Here is a 19,062-nt window from a genome sequence, read left to right as displayed (position 1 = left end):
GAGCCCACAGGTTCTCATTTATACCATTGACATAACATCAGTTATATACCTGAAAATGGACTATAACTAATTTATCTCTCAAGGCATTATGAAAACTTAAAATGTGGTTTAAAAAACATTGATATAGTAACTGGCAGAATATTACATTCTGCATCATGTTGAAGCCTCCACCATATTGTCAAATGGATGTGTGAAAGAAAATCCCTATGGCTTTGTAGGTCCCAGTTCCGATTTGACAATGATGATCCAACCAGCTGTCACACTTAAGCAGCCAGCCATTCTGGCTCTGACATCCTCAACCATCTGTTCACAGCATCAATTCCACCAGACTCTTCCCACTACAATGAGAAGGATAAATATTGCATCAGTGACACTTGTAATTGAAATTACTGGCAATCACAAGAGTTGGCTAAATGTGTTTTAATGTTCTTTCTCAGTTTTTTAACCTTAATCTTTGGAAACCTTTGCAGCCATCTCAGTTTTAGTTAACAGTCTGATGGTGGACTGTCCTCGTGAATAAAATATTACAACCTACAGAAACTGGTTATTTCACATTTAGAAGACACAATTCTTCAGTACCATTTGTGTGTTGATTTATATAAAGTGATATGATAAAATCCCCTCAACTGCAAAAATGTAAAAACCTATGCTGAAGATCATAGTTTCAAAGTACCTCATAATTGGAGGCAATTGGGTTTGAACTCTCTTCAGTTTTCTTTTTTTTCCCTTCAAATAATATGGATAGTAGCAGCCCTTTGGGTCCTGAACCAAGTTGTTCTCATGCAAACTGGAAGGTGTTTCTTGGCTGGTTACTTTACCATATGTGCATCCAGCAGTGACAAGGTCCTTGTGCAGCTCAATATTACATTAGATGATGTGAAGGGTTTTGATGATGTAAGGAGGAACACCAATTTAAGATAATTGGGTTAACAACCAGCAGTGTGATGAGAAATACTTTTGAATGCAGTGAATTGTTAGTTTCTTGAAAAGGTGGTCAAAGATTCAATAGTATTTTTCAAAAAGGAATTTGATCTATTCTGAAAGGGAACAATTTTCAATTCTGTTGATGTAGCGACTAGAATGTAATTTACTTTAAGATAATGGCCCGCATCTTCCAGTCTCTAGATTTTTGGGACCACACACATGACCCAAAATATGCATCAGATCCCTACAGAATCCATAAAGCACTGAGCTCTGAGGAAATTATCCATAAAGTTTGAACATTCAATGGGCAATTCCACAGCTTTCTAAGGCCTCCAAAAAAGTTTCTGTCTGAGTTGGAGTTGGATTCTTTGGTTTGTTTTGACATGTAATCTGTATAATAAAAGATGGAAGGCAGAAGTTCTGGGGAGGGAGTTTTAGGAAGAAAGAAAAGTTTTAGAAAGCAAGAGGGTGATGGTCAAGGGGTGTTTTTCAGATTGGAAGGCTTTCCTGTGGGGTCCCACAGGGATTAGTGTTGGGGCCCTTTCTGTTCATGCTTTGTATTAATGATTTAGACTTGAATATAGGAGGGTTGATCAGTAGGGTCACGGATGTTACGAAATAGATAGAGTGGTAAATAGTGAGGCAGATAGCTTCAGATTACAGGAGCATATAGACAGGCTGATCAGCGGCAAAATCAGTCCAAGTAAATATGAGGTGACGCATTGGAGCAGGGCAAACAAGAAAAAGAAATGCATGGATGAATGGCAGGACCTTGGAAACACCAAAGATCAGAGGAATCTTAGTATGCCATTTCCTTAAGGTAGCATGACAAGTGGATGAAATGGATGAAGAAGGCATATGATATACTTGCTTTTGGCATGATGGCTAGCACTGCTGCCTCCCAGTGCCATTGTCTGTGTAGAGTTTGCAATTTCTCCCGGTGTCTGTGTGGGTTTCCTCCAGATGCTTTGATTTCCTCCCATAGTCTGAAAGACATGCTGGTTAGATGCATTGGCCACGCTAAATTCTCCCTCCGTGTACCCAAACAGGCACCGGAGTGTGGCGACAAGGGGATTTTCACAGTAACTTCATTGCAGTGTTAATGAAAGCCTACTTGTGACACTAATAAATAAACTTTAAACTTCTCAGCAACTTGCCTACATATTTACTCTTCAATTGTCTGTTAGGGGATCTTTAACATACTTACAGCAATGTGATTGCCCATTCTTTTGTTCCTCAGAATGCATGGCCTTGGAAGGTAGTGGAGGTCAGAAACCTTTAAAAAATATTTGGATGAGCCCTTGAAACATCATATATTTCAAGGATATGGGACAAGTGCTGGAAAATGGGATTTGTGTGACTTTAGTGGCAGTTATTATTGGTGCAGATTCAATGGGCTGAAGGACTTTTTCTGCGCTGTTCAACTCATAGTTCCAACCCATACAACCTCATATAAAGTTCTCTCTTGTGTACTGACTCTTCTATAGCTGCATGTATTGTGACACTTTTTTTTAAATCACCCTCTCTATCCCATCTGAAAACCCTGACAGGACAGCTCCTCTTTAAGCCACATTATAATGGCTATGATATATCATAACCTCTATACGTCTGTACCTTTTTTGTAATTTTGTGCTGTCAAATGCTTCCTGTAAATGCACTCGGAAAATGCCATTTGTTCTTCAAACCTCTGCATTTCCGATTCTTTGCAGGCATTAACCCAATAGTCAGATAGTTTAGTTTTCCTCTGTATAACAGTCAACTTAAAAGTTATGGATCTGAATTCTCACAAGGGATCCTGAGTGTGACAGTTGGAGTGTTTAATTATCCAATGACTGTTTCTTTTAGACACTAGCTAAAAACTGCTCACCGTTAATTCAGATATGTTACAGAGTTGTTCAGTTAAAGCGGGACTGTATGATGCACGATTCGTGCTTTCATGGTAGAACTGAGAAACAACATTTCAACTTCCAAGAATTGCATTTACAAAAGCTAGGACTCTCATATGGATGTTAAGAAACCAATGTTGGCAATTGAATTAAAACTCATTCATTTTGGGATCATCCTGTTATTTGGAGATTCCATATCATGGCATGGTCGTTTAATTGGAAATCCACTGCTGGTTCAAGTAGTGATTTACTCTAATTTTAAGCATATAGGCTCTGCTCTTATTGTGCAAACAAGGTGTTGACATGGTTTGTCCAGTTAAACTTCTAAGTCAGTGATGTTCCCAAAATCTTGATCATAGGAATCAGCTGGCGGTGCTGTTGAATTTCAGAAGAATATATTTGGCCTTTTTCATGTTGAAGATGGCCATTGTCTGGGAGTCATATTTTGAACATATCTGCTGTACGCTGGTTTAAGGCTGGATGATGCCCAGGCCTTCCTTTAGTTATGAGCTGTTTAACTGTCAGCCAATTTTTGAATGAAGCTTTATGAACTTTATGGAATTGTTAGAAACAATAGGACAGTAGTTACCATCTAGCAGATGATTTATCCCTCACGTCTTGTCTAGATCACGCCATTGTCGATTTCTATTGTTATTTACTTGAACGTGGGGTTCAGCAACCCAACAAAAGCATTAGGGTCTACTTTGAATATGAACATTGAAGAATGATTAGGTGAGGGTTGCGATTTTAACTCCAGCCTGAGTCTGGAAACTATCTTGTCTTTCCTGCCAGGTGAAGGCCTGGCAGAGTAGGATTGGAAATTGCCATTCAAAGCACTTTTGGACTTTTTTATGCCAACAGTAGGAGTAGGAACAAGCCATTCATAGAATTCTTATAATCAAACTTGCCGGAGTAGCAGCTGATAGGTGTGTGCAATACTGCACAGGTCTGCAGCTACATGTTAATAAGAGCTGCAGCTAAATTCACCTTGGGCTCATACTGACGTAAGGAGGAAACTGACTCGTGATTTCCTGCTAGTAACTCGGGTAGAGTTAAAATCAACCAAAATCACATAGTTTCTTGCCATTAGGATTCTTTCTTAAGCATATTAACTGATAATAATCTAGAATGATATTTAAAGTAACTTTATATATGTAAGTTTCTAATGTTGTATTTTCACTTACACACCCAATGGCTATGATAGCCAAAGATGCTATTGATACAAAGGAAGCTTTTGGCATTTTCCTACATTGAAGTCACCATACTTGTTCACACAATTGGACCATTTGCTGAATTCAGTTGCACTCAAGCTGTGCAGTTGGACTTGTGCCAAGTGAGTTTGTGTTTTTTATTAGAGCCGAGAAAGTAAAATCAATGTGTGTGGCATAAGTGCAAACATTAAAAGCTGTTAAATGTATAAGTATTTCCATCATGTTCAGCACGAAATGTTAGAAGTGACAAAGTGCATCAGAAGGTAGTCTTGTTCATACTATTGCAAAGAGGGATGCTTCACAAATGACGTGCAAGTTGTTGAATTGTTATCAGTGAGTGATAGCAGAGGAAAATTCTGTCCTTTTCTTAATAAATCCCAGGTGAAGAGAAAAGCTGAGATAGAGTAATAGGAGAGAAGATGTGACAAGTCAATCAATGGTTTGTTGAGAGTGAACACTGTTTTTAAGATAGTAGAAGGAAAGACTGTTGTTGTGATAACCTGCTATGCAGCTTCAGTGATTTAACATGAAGGGCCCTATTTTACCATTTTGATTCTAAATGCTGGGCAGACTTAAAACTGGGAGTGTTTCAGATCAACTTTTAGACCTGTTCTCAGATACCCCCATCCACACTCTGCCTGCAAAAATATCAGCGATTCCAAATCGCGCTTCACAAGCCTGTGGATGGGGCTTAATGCACCTCAAACCCTGCAGCTCTGATCGGCACCTCCAAAAAAAAAATAGCATGCTGCTCTCCTGCCACATCCCTGCCGGGCCGGGTAATGCTTCCTCCTGGCCCCTACTGATGCTGTCCCACCCAGAACGATCACTGCCCCCACTTTCGCCTCCCACTGATCTCAAGCAGAACGGCAGCAGACGTTCCCCCTCCACCCCCCGCAATCTCGGGCAGAGTGGCAGCGGACTCCCTTTCCTCCCTACCGATCTTAGGTAGGGGAAGGGGATATCTCTGCCTATCTCGGGCAAAGTGATTTCCCCCCCCCCAAACCCAGACCCTCCTGCACAAGGCCACCATCTCCTCCGGACTCCGATGGCTGTGTGACACCTCCCTATCTCTCCCCTGTTCCCCAATCATAGAGATACTGTTCCACCTCCTCACCCCCCACCCCTGCAACCACCCCTTCTCCCTCCTCCCCATCAGCACACCTGCAAGTGCTGACATGCTTTCCCCTCAATGCTAACAAGCAGACTGCATATAACTTGCTGGAATGTTCTGCCAAACTGCCTGCAGCTGATCTGCCCTAATAAGGCAGAGAAAACCCAAAGATGGACAGGCAGGCAGTGCAGCAAAAAAAAGGGCATATGACCAGTCCCCCGATTTTACTGGGGACGACCTCAGGAAGCTGCTAGACTGGCAGGGACAAGGTGGGACACGTGACCCATCCCCCTCCCCTCAGGGCCTCCCTGCCGCCCTCACATGCCTCATTCAAACTGCCAGCCCTCCAGCGCCTGGGTGGTGTTTCTTAGCATGCTCCTTCTCTTCTTCCTCCTCCTGTTGGGCATCGGCCCCCACCTCCTTCCCCTCCTCCAATTGGTCATCTCTCTGACGTGCAGGGCATAGCGTACCACCACAATGTGGGAACAGATTAGAGGGCTATATTGTAGGACTTCACCAGAGCGGTCCAGGCGTCGGAATCACATTCTGAGGAGCCTTATACACCTTTCCACTATCGCGCGAGTGACTATATGGGCCTTGTTATAGCGGGTCTGAGTCACAGGCCTCCACACAGGAGTCATCAGCCATATCTGAAGCAGGTAACCCATATCACCCACAAGCCACCCCCACTGTCTGGGATCCTCCTCAAATACCTCCGGGATGTCAGAGTTCCTGACAACGAAGCTGGCGTGCACACTATCAGGGTGTCTTGCGCTGACGTGCATAATGTTCATATTGTGGTCACACACCAGTTGGACATTCAGGGAATCGAGCCCTTTTCTATTGACAAATCTTCTTGGATTCTGCAGCGAGGCCTTGAGGGCAACATGAGTACAGTCTATGGCCCCCTGTACGTTAGGCATTCCCAAACCCTGCAGCCTGGGCTTCCTGATGGACCTGGTCCAGGTTAAATTTGAGGTACTGCCAGGCTGGGCAGAGACGGTTCAGTGACCTGCTTGACACAAGTGTGCATAGCTGACTGGGCAATGCCACAGACATCTCTGCTAGGGCTCTGGAAGGAGCCAGTTGCATCAATTTGAAGCCACAAAAGTGGGTGCCCCCTTCCCCAGCTGGGGTGCTAGGTCCTGCAGCAGGTGGTACAAGTGTTGCAGTGTTTCCTTTCGGAGGCAGAGCCATCAGTGGCACATGGTGCCCGACATCAGTTCAAATGACACTTGTGAACTGAACTGCCAGAGTCTCTGCTCCCTTTTTCTCCTGTGTTCTCTCCCCCTGCTGCTGGGCAAGTGGCAGACACCACCTTCCTCTAGTGGTTGCCTCCCTCTACTCCTGCAAGTGGTAAGTCCAGGGCCTCCTGTGCCAGCAATTCTTCATCCTGCCCCTCCTCCTCAGCTCCAGCAGCAACCAAAAGAACAGCAAGATCAATCGGTTGTATCGTCATCTCAACACTCTGAAGGGGGTGACTGGTGTTGGAGATGAAGAGGAACACATTTAGAGGTTAAGGAACTCTGCTTGCCCCTAGCCTAGTAACAGTCACTGTCCATACTACCCATTCCCCTACACACATGCCCCCCAGAATCATAGCCTCCTTGAAAAGTTCAGAGGCTGCAGCGGTGCAATTTGCAAGAGGTTTTTGCACATCCTTGAGCTGGCAAAGTGCAATAGTCAATGCTGAGACTTGGGTCCATGCTGCAAATCAGACATCCTGCTGAGCAACAACCCCCATCCCTCATACATACTCGCAGAGCCACCACCGATCTGAGAAACAAAATGGCCGCATCAAAAGAACCCCGTAAGCAGCAGAGAACTGTTTGAACGCTAGGCACTTGTGTCCTCGCTGATGAAGTGCGAGAGTCAGACTTTTATGGAGCATGTCCATTTTGCGCCGGTTCCCAATGGGCGAACACTATGGTAAAGGAGGACATGCCGGTAAAGTTGGGTGTGCAGCCCATACGTAATTGGAATGCATGCAAATGTTTTTAAATGGCTGTCATGACCGTTTTGGGCATGGTCCCGATTATAGCTATTTTTGGGCCTTGGTAAAGGGGGAACCGGCGCAGAGGTGGGTGAAGATCACGCTTCTTGCCTCATGCCAACTTTACCAAGTTTTTGCACCTAAAAACGTGTGCACTTCGATTGTAAAATAGGGCCCGAAGGTTTGAAGTTGAAGGTTGGCAAACTTGTTTATGTCTGAAGTTTGATACAATGCCAAATGATTAGAAACCCAATAATTAATTGAAGTTCAAGAAAAACCGAAATATATTTCAAGGAAGCATTTTGCGATTTTCAAAGAAATACTTGACAGGACTCCCCAGCCCTATAAGCTCAAGCTGTGTTTAGGAGAATTATTTTTGTTTTAATGATAAATCTCTATGATGCCCATATCCACATTTATTTTTGAAAAACAACAGAATAATTCTTCCACTTGCTCTGTGTTCTACCAATTAATGTCAGTGTGGATATTTGGCAAGAGATCAGGTAAATCAGAGAAAGTTCTTAAATACGTTTAGAATGGAATATTTGAAATGGAGGGATATGTTCTATGGATGTATGTTCCCAGCACTGAGCCTTTGTTCCTCCCTTACACAGAAGAATTTATGATATCTGCTACCACAAATTCCATCTATTAATTTATAATGGGTGGGAAATTATAGGAGGACAGTAGGTGATATTGCAATGGTCCAGGCACCATGAAAGCTGTGATGATATTCTGCCTTCAAAAAATGTTATGTCATGTTTCTGGTGAAAGGGGTGTTTATGCTTCAACTCTGATTACGGTGCAGATTATCTATAGTCGCCAGTTCATTTGCTGAGCATGCAGAAGATTAATTGCCCCTTAATATTAGAGTATTTTAATCTAGGCTAATGCACTATTGTTGTTAAAACATAGAACCTAGAAGATAGGAGCAGGAGGAGGCCATTTGGTCCTTCGAGCCTGTTCCACCATTCATTACGATCATGGTTGATCATCCAACTCAGTAGCTGAATCCTGCTTTCTCCCCATAACCTTTGATCCCATTTACCCCAAGTGCTATATTCAGCTGCTTCTTTGAATACATTCAATAAATATTCTGAGTTGTTCCCTGGGGTATCGGAATAAGGTTTGATTACATTGATTGACAAGAAGAAAATCATGAGTGAATGGAGCTAGGCTTACTGAGAGGGGAAAAAAAACAGTAGGCAGTAATCTCAGGTGTCTGAAAAAGACAAGAAGTTTATTTTCTGTCTCTCTCAGTTTGGGAGATTCAACCAGAATAGCATATTCATGATGAACTGTAGGTTCCTAGGGAGTATTAAGGAAGCAGTGCATAGATCTGAAGGTGGCAGCGCAGCTAGATTGGGTGGTGGAGAAGGTATATGGAATGCTTGCCTTCATTAGCTGTGGCATAGAATATAAGAGCAGGGAGGTCTTGGTACAACTTTAAAGCATTGGTTAGGTCACAGATGGAATATTGTGTGCAGCTCTGGTCACTACATTATCAAAAGGACATGATTGCACTGGAGAGGATGCAGAGGACATTCACTAACATGTTGCCTGAGATGGAAAGTTCCAGCTATGAGGAGAGACTGGATAGACTAGGTTTGTTTTCCCTGGAACAGAGGGCGGATCTGATAGAGATGCACAAAAATGTGAGAAACATAGGGTAGATCATAAGAATCTTTTCGACACAGCAGAGCTGTCTTAAGACCAGAGAGCATAAGTTTTTGATTTGATTTATTATTGTCACATGTATTAGCATGCAATGAAAAGTATTGTTTCTTGCGTGCTAAACAGACAGAGCATATTATCATCGATCATAGAGAAGGAAATGAGAGAATGTAGTGTTACACTCAAAGAACAAAGAAAATTACAGCACAGGAAGTGGCCTTTCCGCCCTTCAAGCCTGCACGACCATGCTGTCTGACTTAACTAAAACCCCTTACCCTTCTGGGGACCATATCCCTCTATTCCCATCTCATTCATGTACTTGTCAAGACATCCCTTAAAAGTCACTATCGTATCAGCTTCCACTACCTCTCCCGGCAACGAGTTCCAGGCGTCCACAACTGTCTGTGTAAAAAAATCTGCCTCATAGCTAGGGTGTAGAGAAAGATCAATTTAATGCAAGGTAGGCCCATTCAAAAGTCTGACAGCAGCAGGGAAGAAGCTGTTCTTAAGTCGATTGGTAAATGACCTCAGAGTTCTGCATCTTTTTCCCTACGGAAGAAGGCGGAAGGGAGAATATCCGGTGTGCGTGGGATCCTTAATTATGCTGGCTGCTTTGCCTCTCCAAATCCCCTTGCAGCACCATTGGAACCTTATCACAACTCACACTTCCACTTAGTTCTGTGCCATCTCCAAACTTGGAAACATTACCCTTAATCCCCACACTCAAATCATTGATATACATTGTAAATAGCTGGAGACCAGGCACCCACAGCCTGCCAACCTGAAAATGACTCATTTATTCATAGAACATAGAACATTGCAGCACAGTACAGGCCCTTTGGCCCTCAATGTTGTGCCAAGCTATGTCCAATCTCAAGATCAAGCTATCCCACTACATATAATTCTGGTGTGCTCCAAGTGCCTATCCAATAACTGCTTGAAAGTTCCTGAAGTGTCCAACTCCACTATCACAGCAGGCAGTCTATTCCACACTCCAACCACTCTGAGTGAAGAATCTACCTTGGACACCCCTCCTATATGTCCCCCCATGAACCTTATAGTTATGCCCCCTACTAAAAGCTACATCCAGCCGAGGAAATATTCTCTGCACGTCCACTCTATCAATGCCTCTCATCATCTTATAAACCTCTATTAAGTCGCCTCTCATCCTCCTCTGCTCCAAAGAGAAAAGCCCCAGCTCCCTCAATCTTTCCTCATAAGACCTACCCTACAAACCAGGCAGCATCCTGGTAAATCTGCTCTGCTCTCTCTTCAATGCTTCCACGTCCTTCTTATAGTGAAGTGACCAGAACTGAACACAATATTCCAAATGTGCTCTCGCCAGTTGCAGCATAACCCCACAGCTCTTGAACTCAAAACCCTTGTTAATAAATGCTAACACACTATAAGCCTTCTTCACAGCTCTATCCACTTGAGTAGCTACCTTCAGAGGTTTGTGGGTATGAACCCCAAGATCTCTCTGTTCCTCCACATTCCTCAGAACCCTGCCGTTGACCCTGTAATCCACATTCAAGTTTGTCCTACCAAAATGAATCACCTCGCACTTATCAGGGTTAAACTCCATCTGCCACTTCTCGGCCCAGCTCTGCATCCTATCACTGTCTCTTTGCAGCCTGCAAGAGCCTTCCACCTCATCCACTACTCCACCAATCTTGGTGTCATCAACAAATTTGCTAACCCACCCTTCAGCCCCCTCCAAGTCATTGATAAAAATCACAAATAGCAGAGGACCCAGCACTGACCCCTGTGGTACACCGCTGGTAGCTGGCCTCCAGTCTGAAAATTTTTCTTCCACCACCACCATCTGGCTTCTATGATACAGCCAGTTACTTATCCAATCGGCCAAATTTCCTTCTATCCCACACATCCTTATCTTCTTCCGAGCCTACCATGGGGAATCTTATCAAACGCCTTACTAAAATCCATGTATTCCTGCTCTGTTTTCTGTCTGTTAATGAGTTCTCAAACGATGCCAGTACATTCTCTCCAATTCCATTTACTAATGTTTTATCTGGGATCTTATCAAAAGCTTTCTGAAAGTCTTAATCTATCACAATCACTAGTTTCCCCTTATCTATTCTGCAAATAACATCCTCAGAAAACTTCAACGAGTTTGTTAAATATGATTTCCTTTTGTAAATCCATGTCAACTCTGCCCAATCCTGCCAATATTTTCTAAGTGTGTAGTTATACCATTCTTCGTTATAGATCCAAAATTTACCCCACTACTGATGACAGGCTACTAGGTTCTTTATTTTTTTCTCTCCCTCTTTTCCTGAATAGTGAGGTTACATTTTCCACCTTCAAATCTGCAAGAACCATTCCAGCGTCAATAGCATTTTGAAAGATGACCCCCAATGCATCTAATATCTCTGCAACACCTCTTTCAACACTCATAGATGTAGGGCCAAGGGATCTATTTATTCAAAGTCCCATTCATTTCTGAAGTATGATTTTTCACTCACAGTATCCTAGCAAAGAACAAAAACAGCCCGGGAAACAGGCCCTTCGGCCCAACGAGCCCGCGCCGCCATTTTAATATTACCAGTCCCCCCCTCCACCCATGACCCTTATCTATTGTTTTTATGGCAATCCACATTGAGGGAAACTAATTTAGGGACAATTTATTACTTCCAATCAGCCTAATAGCACATCATTGGGGTGTGGGAGGAAACCGGAGCACCCGGAGAAAACCCACGCAAGCACGGGGAGAATGCGCAAACTCCCACAGACACTGGCCCAGATCCATGTGTCTGCACAGCAAACAGTGATAGTCGCTGAACTGTCGTGTTGCTCAGCATCTGGTCCCAGTTTAAGCACACACTAACGACATGAAGCACTAGGCCAATCTCGAACATTCAAGAGCAGCCCAAGTACGACCCATTGAGTGTATGCCCCTCGTTGGACAACAAGGCGGACCGACTTAAAACCTGTGAATTAAAAGAGAAAAAACATTATTATCATACCATATCCTTTTACATTACCAGGGACGTCCCACTGCTAATGAACTTTATTTAAAACAATCTCCTATATCCTCCCATCTCCAACCCATGCATGTGCCTGTCTAAGTTACACTTAAACAACTCCAGCGTGCCTGCCTCCACCACCTTACTTGGCAGACCATTCCATTCCCCCATTACCCTCTGTGTGAAAAACCTCCCTCTAAAATCTGTGATATACCTCTTGCCCCCTCACCTTAAGCCCGTGGTCCCTCGTACTATGTGTCTCTAACATAGAACATAGAACACTACAGCACAAACAGGCCCTTCGGCCCACGAGTTGCGCCGATCACATCAACACCTATCTATAACCCCCAATCCCATAAAACCCCATATACTCATCCAGAAGTCTTTTAAAAGACCCCAGCGAGTTTGCCTCCACCACCACTGACGGCAGCCGATTCCACTCACTCACCACCCTCTGAGTGAAAAACTTACCCCTAACATCACTTCTGTACTTTCCTCCCCGCACCTTAAATCTGTGTCCTCTCATAGCGACCATTTCAAACCGGGGAAATAGCCTCTGAGAATCCACCCTATCCATTCCTCTCAACATTTTATAAACCTCTATCAGGTCGCCTCTCAACCTTCGTCTCTCCAGGGAAAAGAGTCCCAGCTCCCTCAACCTAACTTCATAAGGCATGCCTCCCAGTCCAGGCAACATCCTTGTAAATCTCCTCTGTACCCTTTCAATAGCTTCTACGTCTTTCCTATAGTGAGGCGACCAGAACTGCGCACAGTACTCCAAATGAGGCCTGACAAGGGTCCTATAAAGTTGCAGCATTACCTCCCGACTCCTAAACTCAATCCCTCGATTAATGAAGGCCAGTACACCATACGCCTTCTTGACCACTTCTGATCGAGGCTTAGCCTGTGGAAGGTGTGAGGCCGGTTGTGGCCCCGGGCTCGTCGTGACTGGTTCTTCTCGGAGTCGGGTTGCTTGTGAATGCAGCCCAAAGTGGGTGGTAAACTCCATCTAAGGCTAAACACTGGCACGAGACCGATAGTCAACAAGTACCGTAAGGGAAAGTTGAAAAGAACTTTGAACATAGGAAATAGCTTACCTCTGTTTACTCTATCTATTCCCTTCATAATCTTATATACATAAGAACATAAGAACATAAGAAATAGGAGCAGGAGTAGGCCATCTAGCCTCTCGAGCCTGCCCCGCCATTCAATAAGATCATGGCTGATCTGTCGTGGCTCAGTTCCACATTCCCGCCCTCTCCCCATAACCCTTAATCCCCTTGCCTATCAAAAACCTATCAACCCGTGTCTTAAAAATATTGAGCGAGGCAGCCTCCACCACTTCAACGGGCAGAGAATTCCAGAGATTCACCACCCTTTGAGTGAAGAAGTTCCTCCTCAACTCAGTTCTAAACCGCCCCCCCTTTATCTTGAGGCTGTGCCCTCTAGTCCTACTGTCCTTTCTGAGCGGGAAGAGCCTCTCCACCTCTATCCTATCCAACCCATTCAACATCTCAATGAGATCTCCCCTCATTCTTCTAAACTCTAACGAGTACAAGCCTAGTTTATTCAGCCTCTCCTCATAGTTCAACCCCCTCAACTCTGGAATCAGCCTAGTAAACCTCCTCTGCACTCCCTCCAAGGCCAAAATATCCTTGCGTAAGTGCGGCGACCAAAACTGCACACAGTACTCCAGCTGCAGCCTCACCAGTGCCCTATACAGCTGCAGCAAGACCTCCCTACTTTTATATTCAATCCCCCTCGCAATGAAGGCCAGCATCCCATTCACCTTCCTGACCACCTACTGCACCTGCAGGCTGGGTTTTTGTGACTCATGCACAAGGACCCCGAGGTCCCTCTGCACCGTCGCATGCTGCAGTTTTTCGCCACGTAAGTAATAGCCCTTCCTACCATTATTCCTACCAAAGTGGACAACCTCACATTTGCCAACATTAAATTCCATTTGCCAGTTCCTGGCCCATTCGCCCAGCCTATCTAGATCCTTCTGCAGACTCTCCACACCCTCCGCACAACTTGCTGTTCCACCAATCTTGGTGTCATCAGCAAATTTCAACACCATACACTCGGTTCCCTCTTCCAGATCATCTATATAAATGGTAAATAGCTATATAAATGGTAAATAGCACCGACCCCTGGGGCACTCCACTAGTCACCAACCGCCAATCCGAATAGCACCCATTGACCCCCACTCTCTGCCTCCTATTTGACAACCAATCCTCTATCCACGCTAACACCCTACCCCCAACTCTATGCCCCCTGACCTTCTGTAATAACCTCTTGTGAGGCACCTTGTCACCTCTATTACCTCTATTAGATCCCCCCTCAGTCACCATCTTTCAAGGGAAAACAGCTCTTGCCACATTTTGCAGCACTCTGTGTTAAGGAAATCTCTTGGCGTGAGCCACACCATCACACTGGCGAAGTGGGGCCTAAACCGGAAGGGCACCCGATTTGTGATTAAAAGAAATGCACCTCCCCCAACATGCATAAGGGGACACCCCTCTCCTCCTTCCAATATGCACAAGGTAAACTCTCCTCTTTTTCTCCACCACCTATATTTACCTGTGCGCTACCAATGGGTTCCCTTCATCTGGATCACGTTTTGCAAAAGCAGTTGTAAACCTCGCTGATGTAACATTAAGAGGAGATCCAAATTGTGAGGGCAGGGAGTGGCACGATGTGTCAGGAAAATCCTTTAATTATACTTATTGAAATGAAGTTCTCTGCCTTCTTGGGCAGGAATCTTGTTACGTCACCAGAAGTGGGCGCAGAGAATCGGAGAATTTGATCTTAAAGGTGAGATTCTTGTTTTCCAAGTCTCATGAGATTTTTGCACTCGTGATGAATGTGGGTGCAAAATGCCATATGTGTTTTGACCTTCAGAGATAAGATCGTCTCACAGTATTAATGCTCTCCTTTAATTAATAGAGCTATCATACCACCTTAATCAGCATCCTGCCTTTCCTAAATTTTGCATACGCTTGGATATTCAGTTCCCTGCTTTGGTTTCCTTGTTTCTCTAATGTTTCTCTAATGGCTGTCAGGTCATACATCTTCTTTTCAATTTGAGCTGACAGTTCCTCTGTTATATCACAAATGCTGCAGGCATTCAGATACAGAGACCGTTATTCTTTTTTTAAACTGGTTTTGTAAACTCTGACCCTATCTGCTGGCATATTCTTAAGTTTGCAATCGCTGTCCCTTTCTGCCATGCTCTAATTAACATTACCTTTATTGCCCAGAAGGAAAAAAACAGTTCAGACCAGTATTCTTATTTCTTGTTTTAGTGATGTTTCATTTTAAAGTATATCTGACCAGTATTCTATTTTCCTGTTTTTTGCTTCTGGGTGCCTTGTCATTGCCCTTCAATTTACTCAGTCTCCCCCTACATGATCCCTTCTTCCCTCTATTTACTTTAAAGCTTCCTCTACCTCCCTAGTTATATAACTTGCTCGAGAACTGGCCTGGGCATATTTCGGGTAAACTCCATCTCGACGTATAGCTTCCACTTTCTCCAGAACTAGTGTCAGTGTCCCATGAACTGGAACTCAATTCTCCTACACCAGCCTTTGAACCATGCTTTAATCTCTCTCATTTTATTTATCCTATGCCAATTTGCACTGGGCTCAGGAAATAATCTAGAAATTATTGCCATTTATGTTCAGCATTTTAATTCAGTGCCTAGCTACTCATACACTCAATGTAGAATCTCTTGCCGAATTCTACCTTTGTCATTGGTACCTGCATGGACCACAGCTGGATTTATCTCTCCCACCATAACTTTCTCTCCAGCCCTGAGTGGATATTCCAAACCCTGGCACTCGGTAGACAACACGGCCTTCTGGATTCTCACTTTCAGCTACAGAGAACAGTGTTCATCCCCCCTGACCATACTGTTTCCTATTGCCAGTGTATTTCTTTTGACTTTCCCTACCTGAATGGCTTCCTGTACCATGGTCAGCCTGCTCATCCACAATGCAGCCCTCAACATCGTCCGTACAAGTCGCAAGAACCTCAAACACTATTGCTGAACTGCAAAGGCTGTGGCTTCTCCACTCCTACCCTCTTGATCCCCTTACCTGCCTGTCTGGCATTCACACTATCCTATCCCTACCACTAGCTAAATTAGATGGTAAGCTAGGAAGTATGATTGTCTTCTGAAACAAAGTATTCAAGTAATTTTCCTCCTCCCTAAGGCATCCTAATATCTGCAACTCAGCATCCAGCACAGTGATTCCAAGCTAAGGATCCTCTAGATACAGATACCAGAGATCTGGTTGCCATGGGTGTAGTGGTATCCAAAAGTTCCCACATGCTGCAGCCGTAATGCATCACTGTCCTGCCATCTTTATTGTGTGAATTAAATTGATCTTAATTAATTCATAACTTCCCTCTCACCTACCTCCCTCACTCACCAAACTTCCAGTTTGACAGTCTGTGCACTCGGGCAGCACTCAGAACCTCCCGTACTTGCTGTTATGGGTTGGGGGAGAGGGGCTGGGTGGGTGTTGGTGAGGGTTGCTTCAAAGAGCCCTGAGGTCTCCTCTTACCACCCATTCATAAACAGAAAGATGTTTTGATTTACATCCCACTTTATGGGCAGTGCTGTGTTTCCCAGACCCTTAAAGTTGGAGATAACTAGTTTAGATCTTTATCAGGAAATCCCAGGAGTAGCATTTTGCCAAGGGACAGGTTGTTGAGGTTTTTTTTGAATTTAGGTTTTAAGGTTAGTCAGCCTGGGAGCAGCTATGAAACAAGCAGAGAGAATTTAAAGTAAAGTTTATTTATTCATCACAAACAGGCTTACGTTAACACTCCAATGAAGTTACTGTGAGAATCCCCTAGTTGCCACACTCCAGTACCTGTTTGGGTACACTGAGGGAGAATTTAGTGTGGCCAATGCACCTAACCAGGATGTCTTTCAGAGGAAACTGAAGCATCCAGAGGAAACCCACACAGACACAGGGAGAATAGGCAATCTTTGCACAGACAGTGACCCAAGCCAGCAACAGCAGTAATCAATCAATTTAGTTAAATACCATTTTCCTTTTAAGAAATCTGACCTTTTAAGAAATCTGACTTTCCCTGACTAATCCACATTTGTCCAAGTGATGGTTAATATTGTGTTTGTGAGAAACTTTCCCACCACCATTGCTAGATTTATACTTGCATCCCTTTCAACAAAGGGTACGATATTTGCAATTTTCCTCTGACACCACCCCTTTACCTAAGGGGGATGGAAAGATTATGTACAGTTGCTCCACAATTTTTACACTTGTGTTCCTCGGTGTCCTCTGATGCTCCATATATATCAGTCCTTCATGCCATTTTGTACAGCAGAATTGAGGTTAGGAACTCACTTTGTTGGATGCCACTAAATTGAACAAAAAAATTGCAGGACCAAATGAGATTGGGATGCACAGTTAAGAAACTAAGATTGAATCAATATTCTATCATTGAATATGTTGTCAAAACTTTAATGTGTTCAAATAAATGCACTCTAAATCTAATTAGCATATCAGCATTAATGAAAGCACTATTTGCATCTAAAGTTTTTGTTTCTTGTGCTAACATTTTGTTTTTCTTATTGTTATTGCAGTATTGAAGCTGCTGAAGGATGGTGCTGACCCAAACACATTGATCTCCTCGGGAGGCTCACTGCTCCATCTGGTAAGAACAGCCATGATGTGCCATTATTCATTAGGTACTATGAGGACATATGGACACAGCTCACTCATAGCAGAGTTTGCCTCCTTAACACATACATGTTAAATAAATGGATATAATTATTAGTAATTGTTAGGGTGTGAGAGTTAAAAATATTTTTCTTTTACCCATGGCAGAGGATTTTGTCGATTGTTTATGGTATTTTAGATTTCAGTGTTGCATCTGAATTTCGTCCCCACACTCTTTTCCCTGTCATAGTTTTTGCTCTTTGTACAGAAGGTTACATAAAGATAAGTGTGATACATTTTTGGGACAGGAGCCTCCCATAGGCTATCTGTAACTCCTCTTGGGCCATTTTCATGAGGAACCATCTGGATCAAAATTCTTTAAAAATATTTCATGACTACCATCATTTTCAAGTTTTCTTTGATCACAAATATTTGTATGATGCCTTCAATGTAGAAAAATATCCAAAGGTGCTTCAAAAAGGCATAGTAAGAAAAATGAATGACCCATAAAAAGATTATTAGAAAGGGTAATCAAAAACTTGATAAGCAGCATTAAAGAGAGTTTTAAGGGAGGACAGGCAGGTGAAAAAGTGAAGGGACTAGCTATGTGGCTCATTGGCACAATCACTAATGACAGGATGATGCAAAGCAAAGATAAGTCAAAGACAAAGTCAGAGGTACAGAGCATTCTGAAGAAGGGAGCTCTCAGGTTGGTTGAGGTTACAGAGATGGGTGGAGTGACCATTGTTGCCCTCGAACTTGGATCAACTGATGCTATGGACAAAGATACTCAAACTCTTGAATTATTATATAACAATCTCCTTTATAGAACTCTACCAAGTTACCACAAATGTATCAAACTCTACTACAAAACCTTAGCACAACAGGCATCAGGTTCATTATGCACAAAGTATTCAACCTCTACCTTTACTACTTTATACACAAAGTATTCAAAAGATATCAAAATTTCATACAACATAAACTCAAGACTTGGGCTTACGTATGGTAAGGCAAACTAATCAGATTCCCTCAACAATTGGCTTTGCTGTAGTTCCCAGACGTGGCGTCTTGCTGCTTGGCACAGACGTGATGGACTCAATAGCCTCTTTCTGCACTACAACTTTTCTATGATTCCATCTATTTTTTTTGCATTGTTCTTGTGATTGCCCCAGATCAGAGAAGGGTTTGAAAGTAACTGGTAAGCAAGCAAAGGTCTTAAAAAATCCATATACTTTTCAGATGAAGGAACAGTTTTAAAGTTGATCCTGGGTTATTGCTGCCGATATTTCCCCATTTCATCTTCTTATACAGATCTTATGGGCACTTACCATGCTTTCAGTCACTCCAAATGTGGCTTAACCAGGGTTTTATATAGCTGGAAAATGATTTTCCAACTCCTGTAAATGCCCTGGTTGAGGAAGGCAGGCACGCCTTAATCACCTTGACCACCTGTGTTGCCACTTTTAGGGAACTGTGGATCTTCATGCCCAGATCCTAAGGGTCCTCAGGTTCCTGGCATTTACAGTATAATTCACACCTAAATTTGATCCTCCAAAATATATCACCTCACATTGACC

General features: G+C 43.4%; 1 protein-coding gene across 1 annotated transcript in view; it reads left to right on the top strand.

The window, feature by feature from the left end:
- The window catches only part of myo16 (myosin XVI), a 427,405-nt gene that overhangs the window by 16,110 nt on the left and 392,233 nt on the right, over positions 1 to 19,062 (top strand). The window contains exon 2 of the mRNA XM_080196877.1: positions 17,410 to 17,480. Within this exon, the coding sequence (XP_080053003.1) occupies positions 17,410 to 17,480 (71 nt within the window). The remainder of the gene's footprint in view (positions 1 to 17,409; positions 17,481 to 19,062) is intronic.

The sequence above is a fragment of the Carcharhinus amblyrhynchos genome, chromosome 10 (assembly GCF_965287045.1).
Source record: "Carcharhinus amblyrhynchos chromosome 10, sCarAmb.v2.hapA, whole genome shotgun sequence".
NCBI classification, from domain to species: domain Eukaryota; kingdom Metazoa; phylum Chordata; class Chondrichthyes; order Carcharhiniformes; family Carcharhinidae; genus Carcharhinus; species Carcharhinus amblyrhynchos.
Note: the sequence above shows the minus strand (reverse complement) of the source record. Positions and strands in the feature narration are given on the sequence as shown.